This window comes from Trachemys scripta, chromosome 11, assembly GCF_013100865.1.
Source record: "Trachemys scripta elegans isolate TJP31775 chromosome 11, CAS_Tse_1.0, whole genome shotgun sequence".
Taxonomy (NCBI): domain Eukaryota; kingdom Metazoa; phylum Chordata; order Testudines; family Emydidae; genus Trachemys; species Trachemys scripta.
The window spans coordinates 75,095,110-75,102,455 of NC_048308.1; the positions used below are offsets into that span (position 1 = coordinate 75,095,110).

General features: G+C 66.6%; 1 protein-coding gene across 1 annotated transcript in view; it reads right to left on the minus strand.

Annotated features, from left to right (window-relative positions):
* Positions 1-1,381: 1,381 nt before the first annotated feature.
* The window catches only part of LOC117885018 (major histocompatibility complex class I-related gene protein-like), a 7,797-nt gene continuing 1,832 nt past the window's right edge, over positions 1,382-7,346 (minus strand). The window contains exons 2-8 of the mRNA XM_034786092.1: positions 6,385-6,733; positions 5,470-5,745; positions 4,618-4,893; positions 4,254-4,358; positions 3,950-3,982; positions 2,888-2,920; positions 1,382-2,568 (exon numbers count right to left, since the gene is read on the minus strand). Coding sequence (XP_034641983.1) covers positions 2,558-2,568; positions 2,888-2,920; positions 3,950-3,982; positions 4,254-4,358; positions 4,618-4,893; positions 5,470-5,745; positions 6,385-6,733 — 1,083 coding nt within the window. The 3' untranslated portion in view covers positions 1,382-2,557. The remainder of the gene's footprint in view (positions 2,569-2,887; positions 2,921-3,949; positions 3,983-4,253; positions 4,359-4,617; positions 4,894-5,469; positions 5,746-6,384; positions 6,734-7,346) is intronic.

Here is a 7,346-nt window from a genome sequence, read left to right on the forward strand (position 1 = left end):
CCTGGGGGTGTTTAACCCCGATCTGCCCCCCGCCCCGACTGGCAGGAGCGGCCCACGGGCTGGGGCGGGTTATGGTGCGGCACGAGCTGGAATGAGCCGCCCCGGAGCAGGGCAACGTGTCAGCGAATATGAACTGGGTGTGAACGCAGCGCTGAGCTGATCCGGATTAGCCGCTCCCAGAGTGCCCTCTGATTCGGAGTAGCTGGGTCTGTGCCGCTCGGCCCAGCCCAGAGCCAGATCAGCTGGGCTGGCACCTCCCCCGGCCGGCTCCAGACTGGCTCCAGGAACTGGGGTGTGTTAATTGGCAGCTCAGACCCAGGTGTACAGGACCCCTGCCCTGTGGGGACACAAGGGGATTTGCACCCTGTCCCCAGGCAGGCTCCCTGCTCTGCTGTAGGGGGCCCTATACAGCCCCCATAGCTGTGAGCTGAGAACCCAGCTGCATAGGGGGCCAGCCAATGGGGCGCGCGTGGATGCTGAGTGGGAAGTGGGCTGGGCTGGAAACCCACCCATAGGGCAGGGCAGGGTCCATTTCTGGGGGTGCAGCATTGCCAGCCCCGGGCATTCGAACCCCAGGGGTCGGGCCCCCCAAAACCGTGAGTTTGTAAAAAGTTCCAAAAGGTGCGTTAGTGTTCACCTGCGGGCTGTGAGCTGTGTGTGTGTGTGTGTGTGTGTGTGTGTCACCCTGTGCTCGGGAACCGGGCGAGCTCAGCCGTGGCCACGTCAATCCGGGAGCTGGGGCTTTAAGGACAGACCGACTCTCACAACCGTCGGTAGTGCTGGGGTGGGTGACGGGGAGCGACGAGCGGGTCTGGGGAGGAAATACCCAACCTCAAAGCCAGGCTGCAATGGGGCAGCACACACAGCTCTGCCCACGCCGCACAGCGGGAGACGGGGCATCGCCAGCACCGAGGGGCCAGTGCGCCCGCTGGGGTAACAGCTCTATGGCCCGGCGTGGCGATGCTGATCTCCACCGCTGAGGAGCCCGCCCCGAGAGCGCAGCCGGGGGATCGCCGAGGAGGAAGGCTGAATCCGTAACTCCGAGGGGTCAGAAATCACCAGCCAGGCCCCCCGATATTCTGAGATCAGCTTAAAAAAACCATGGAGGTTTTTCAAACTCCTGGTTCTGTTTAAACACCCTCTGGGTTCGAGCCCTTAGGGGTGTGGCATTTCCCAGCCACCAACAGCGCTAGAAACCACCTCACAAAACTTCGGTGCATTGAGAAATGCGGCCCATGAAAAGGGAAACGCTCCCGGGAACGGGGCGATTTCAGTGAACTGTGTGGTGGGGAAACGGCAAAACGAACCGTTCCCTCGTTATCGCCTGACACGGCCGAACGGTTCATTTCCACACGGTAAAAACGGGTCGTTTCCACTTTGGTTAATTTCGTGTTGACTTTTATAGCGAATGAAAAGGTGATTGTAACAGCAGCGTAACAGTCTCTAGCGGGTCCGTCTCATGTCGACGAGAACACAAACCAGACCCCAACCGCAGACACGGGACAGACCCACAGCTGCAGGCCCAGGGTCCACAGAGCCCCCACACCAGACACACACCCCGGGCAGCACAGAAAGGGCCGTGTCTGTATCCCTGGGACAATGCACACGGCAGAGCGAGGAGTTTGTGTCTGGTTCTGGGGTAGCGACAGCGGCGGGTCAGAGCCAGGGAAACGTCTGACCCCGGTTCTGTGGGTCCACCCAGTGCTGCCAGCGCCAGACCCCCCCCCCCCTCCACGGCTGGGCATGGCGACAAACTGTCTTCAAAGTGCTTTAAACAGAGAGACTAACACACACACACACACACACACACACACACCCTCTGGGACAAGGCCCTGTAACAGGCACCCTCACAACCCCCCCAGGACAGGAACTAAAGTATTCTCCCTGTTTTCAAGAGAGGGAAACTGAGGCACACAGCAGGGGTGGGAATCACTCAGTGCCTCACAGCAAGCCAGCGGCAGAGCTGGGAATAGGACCCAGGAGTCCTGGCTCCCAGACTGCACTGCTCCCACCAGCAGGGACTCCCATGATGCACCGAGGGAGCCCGGCCTACAGCGAGTGGGAGCACGGGGTACCCGAACTCCAGCTCCCACGAGCGACAGCGGCAGCTTTGCCACATGGAATTTGGTGGTTTTCAGCCAAAGGTGTTCAGGTTTTGGCCCAACATGGAGGTTTTCCACGTGAACAGCCCTTCCCCCCTTCCCCAGTGGCTGCTGGGAGGGGGCTCCATGCACCCCAGAGATAAGGAGGCTGTGGTCCCTGCCCCGAGGGGCTCACACACTAAATAAACCATGCAGTGAATGGGGCCGGCTGTGCCCATCGGGGCTGCCCAGTTCGCGTCCCATGGCCGACACGCAGAGCTCGGGGCAGGCGGCCCCCCGGCAGTGGGTCCCAGGGAGGTTCAGGGGACGTGGGGCTGTTCACCAAAGCACCAGGCACAGCGCTGAGGCCGAACACAAGGAGTAACAGGGAGATAACACAGAGGAGAGGCGGGGGGCCGGACCCCCCTGGTCAGTCCGTGTCTTCACAGTCTGGGGTCTCCTCCGGCTCTGACCGGCTACGTTAGAGCTGCAGGAGGGAGACACAGGAGAGTCAGGGTCTGCCCTGAGCCGCGTCCGTACGGGTCAGAGAGGGGCTGGCACCGGGGGGCTCCCCTGGGACCATTCCCCAGAGAGACCCCCCCAAACTCTCCCCCTCCCGGAGACACCCCCCAGTGCCCCTGCTGCCTGGAACCCCTCCCTGCAGAGGGGAGATAGACCTAGCCGCAGACCCGGCCCTGCACCCAGCACCCCGGCCTGGAGCTCAGGGCTGGTTTGTTGGAGGGGCCGGGCCTGGGGTCTCCACCGAGCCCTCGTTGACTCCCCTGGGACAGAGCCCCCCCACGTACCGGTGATGGAGCTGTCCGATCCATGCTCGCTGGCTGTGGGGGAGAAGGGAAGGGGGTCAGTGTCTGGCGGGGTTTGATACGCTCCCCTGGGCTCAGCCCCCCACCTTCCCGCCCCACGGTGAACAAACTGGGGCTGGTCAGATTGCGACACAGAGGCAAAGAAACGGCCCAGCCCAGGCAGGGAAGGGGGGCAGGGGCCAGCCCAGGCAGGGAATGGGGACAGGGGCTGGCCAGGGGCAGGGAAGGCGGGCAGGGGCCGGCCAGGCAGGGAAGGGGGACAGGGGCCGGCCGGGAAGGGAGACAGGGGCCAGCCAGGCAGGGAAGGGGGACAGGGGCTGGCCAGGGGCAGGGCCAGACAGACCCAGCTGTGGGGTAATAATCCCCACAATGCACTGGGGCTGGACGTGTGGAGCACCCCAGGCCGGTCCAGGCCTGAGGATCTCACGGGGCGATGTCAGACCGAGGTACCCGGCTCCACCCACCCACCCAGCCCTTCCGCAGCGCCCGTCACGGCAAAGACCCGGGCCCTCAGCATGCGCTAATGGGGGGCAGTTAATGTCTCGGGGGCTGCTAACAACAGCCCCCTTCACCGAGTCCAAGGCCAGAAGGGACCATCTTGTCCCCGTCCTGTACAGCCCGGTCCAGCAACCGGCCCCACAATGATCCCCAGAGCAGATCTGGGAGTGACCCCCCTCCCCCCGCCGTGAGCTAAGCACTGCCAGCGACGGAGCATCGCCCTGGCCACGGCCAGCTGTTCCAGGGGTTAATTCCCTCCCCCCCACGGGCAGTCCCTGACACCTGGTTTCCAGGCTGCATTTGGGGAAGGCGCGTGGGAGCTGACCTCCTGCCAGGGACCCCGGGGATCGGGCGTGGGGTTTGGGTTTCAGGGAGACCCACAGGACAGCGACCGTCCGGGCAGGCCCAGTGCCCTCGGGGTGTTTGTGGTGCCCGGACCCTGCCCCCCAGCTCTCCCCACACCGCACAGCTCGGCGCCGCGGACAGGCCGGTCTCGGCGGGGGGACACAGACAGCGCCCGGCCCAGCGGGGGGTCGTCTCACTCACCCGGCGCCGGCGAGTACAGATCCGCCTGGGGCCCTGCGGGGAGAAGGCAGGTTTCAGCGAGGGCAGGAGCCGGCTCTGGTCGCTCTCCGGGGCCCGGCCCAGCACGGACACCTGGGCTCAGGGTCCCTGGACAAACCCAGCACGCGGGGAGGGGACCAGACACCCCAGTGTGAGCGGCCGGCTCCCTCCCTGAGTCCCCATCAGTGTCCCTGCCAGCCCCCCTCGGGGAGCCCACGGCACCAGCGCTGGGGGCTGTGGGGCAGGGTGTGGGGCAGCCCGGGGATACCCCGCCCCAGCTCTGTACCTGACAGCCTCCTTCTCCAGGCCAGGCCGACCAGCACAGCGACCGCCCCCAGGGCCAGGATCACGCCCGCCACCACCGGGACCAGCAGCGACTCGGACAGCGGCTCTGAGACGGGGACAGGACAGGGGCTGAAGGGAACCGGGCGAGACCCTCCCCATTGCCCTGCTCCCCCGTCAGTGCCCCAGAGCCACGCCCCCACCCCCAAGCTCCTCCGCCATCACAGGGGTCAGTCACCCCCTCCCCCGACACTGCCCCATAGCTCCTTCCCCATCACAGGGGTCAGTCAATCCCTCCCCCAGAACAGGGTCAGTCCCAGTCGCTCACACAGGCTCACCCCCCCAAACGCCCCTCCCCCCGGCCTCACCCCACACGACGACGAGCGGCTCGCCCAGGCTCTCGTGCTCCACACGGCAGCTGTACAGGTCTCTCTCCCGGGGGTCAACCTCCACTGTGGCCCAGGCATGGTAGGTCCCGTCCCCGTTGGGCAGGACCCCCCCTCGCCGCGGCTCCTGCTCTCTGCTCCCCCCATGTCGCAGCCAGCTCAGGGCGATGTCCCGGGGGTAGAAGCCGTGGGCCCGGCAGGAGAGGGTGGTGGGGCCGCCGGGGGCGTCTCTGCCGGTGACCCGCACGGCCGGGCGCTCTGGGGAGACGAAGGGGCAGAGGGGGAGCCGCAGGGTCACGGCCGGTGAGCAGCACCCGGGTCCCCCGATACCGTTACCAGCACCCGCCCCAACATCCCTCCCTGGGTGGGGCCAAGGGATCCCTGGGGCAGGAGTGTCCCCAAATGGGAAGTCAGGGATCATCAGGGATGTCCCTGCCCCCCAGCCCCATGGCCCCAAGGGCAGCCCTCCCCCTCCCCCCAAGCACCCCCTGCCCTTCCTCTCCCACCCAGCACCCCCTGCTCTCCACCCAGCCCCTCTGGCTTCTCCCCCAACACCCCCTGCCCTCATCCCGCCTAGCCCGCACCCCCCTGCCCTCCCCTCTCCCCACCCCCAGCGTCCCCTGCCCTCCCCTCCCCACCTCCACACCCCCCGCCCTCACCCCAACTGGCCAGCGCCCCCTGCCCTCCCCTCTCCACCTCCACGCCCCCTGCCCTCACCCCGACTGGCCAGCGCCCCCCGCCCTCACCCCAACTGGCCAGCGCCCCCTGCCCTCCCCTCTCCCCACCCCCAGTGCCCCCTGCCCTCACCCCGCCCCCCAGCTCCCCTGCCCTCACCCCGCCTGGCCAGCGCCCCCTGCCCGAGCTGCAGGTAGCGGCGCAGGGCCTCGACGCACTCCCGCTCCAGGAAGTGGCGGTAGTACTGCAGGGCGACCGGGTCCCCGTTCCACCGGCGCTGGGTGGCCTCGGCCTCCCGGGCAGGAGCCTCCCAGCGGTGCCGGGCGGCGTCGTAGATCAGGAAGTCGCCCCCGTCGTAGCCAAAGCGCCGGAAGCCCCCGGTGCTCCCGTCCACCCGGATCTCGCAGCCGTAGGCGTACTGGAAGATGTGGAAGCCTGGGCGGGGCAGAGCCGGGGGTGGGGTTCGGACGGGGACCCCACGGAGCCAGGACCACTGCTGGGTCTGTGACCCCTCCCTGGATCCCCCCCAGACCCTGCCCCTCTCCAGGGGCCCTGCCCTGGGCCCCCCTCATCTGCTCCCCGCGGGGGCCTTGCTGGGCAGGACTGCATGGACCTTGGTTCCGATCCGGCCATTCCTGGGAACAGAGAGGGGGGTAGGGAGCCCCCGGATTGCTGGGGGCGTTGCACAGACACAGTGAGACGGTCCCTGCCCCAAACAGCTCACAGGGCAAAGAGACAAGAAACCAGAGGGGAAACTGAGGCACAGAGAGGTGAACTGACTTGGCCAAGGTCACCCAGCAGGTTAGGGGAAAAGAGCTGGGGACAGAACCCAGGAGTCCTGGCTCCCAGCCCCCACCCCCTCTCTAACCCGCTAGACCCCACTCCCCTCCCAGAGCTGGGATAGAACCCAGGAGTCCTGGCTCCCAGCCCCGCCTGCTCTAATCCAGCAGCCCTCACTCCCCTCTCAGAGCCGGGGATAGAACCCAGGAGTCCTGCCTCCCCCGGCAGTGCTCCAGGTCCCCTGTCTTCCCCCCCATGTCCCCAGTGCCCCGGCCCCTCTGGCCGCAGACTCACCCCTGCTCTGGTTGTAGAGGTGCATGTGGCTCCGCACCTTGCCCCGGAAGCAGGCCTGACGCACCTTGTGGACGTGGTTCTCCTGCTCCCAGACCTCGGGCTCGGTCTCCTGCATCCAGGGCGCCCGGGGCTGCATCTGCTGGGCCTCGCCATCATACTCCACGAACCGCTGCCCGTCCACGTAGCCGGCCACGGTGAACTCGGGCACCCCCGGGCCGGGCTCCGAGACGGCCGTCAGGAAGTACTGCAGGGAGTGCGACCCTACAGGGGAGGGGAGCAGAGGTGTTAGTGGGATCTGTCTGCACCCCCTCCCCAAATGCTGGGAGAGCAGCCCCCATTCCCCATAGCTCTACAGAGACCCCCCCAAAAAACCCCAATGTAATTGTAAGGGGCATTGACACACGGCACACTCATCTCCTCAAGCACAGAGTGAACGGGGAATCACCAGCAGCTGGGAGCACTGCAGGGCACCTGACACACAGTAGGGAGCGAACAGCCGTGCTGATAATGGGACAGAGGGTGTGTGTGTGTGCACGGTCACTGCACACACAGATGCATGCCCAAGAGGGAGGGAGGGAGGGACGGACGGACGGACACACACACACACACACACACACACAGAGTTCCCTTCCCCAGCACCGCAGGGCAGCCCTGCCACCACACGGCCCGTGAACCCCGATTCCCTAGCCCAGGCACAGAGCTGCAGGGAGAGTGGAGGGGGGACAGGGGCAGATGTGGGGTGACAACAGTGGGGGGGGGGGTGGCTGTCACAGCCGCGCAAGGCCATGTCCAGCCCCAGGATCCTCTGACACCAGCCCAATGAGGTCACCCTCGGGGGTGGGTCTGGCCCCAACTCTCCAGTGAGCTCCCGACCCCCCAAAACTCACCCACTATCCACTAGCACCCCAGACTGCTGCCAGGTGGTCCCCCACCTGGGCAGTACCTCCCACCCCCCCCCCCAT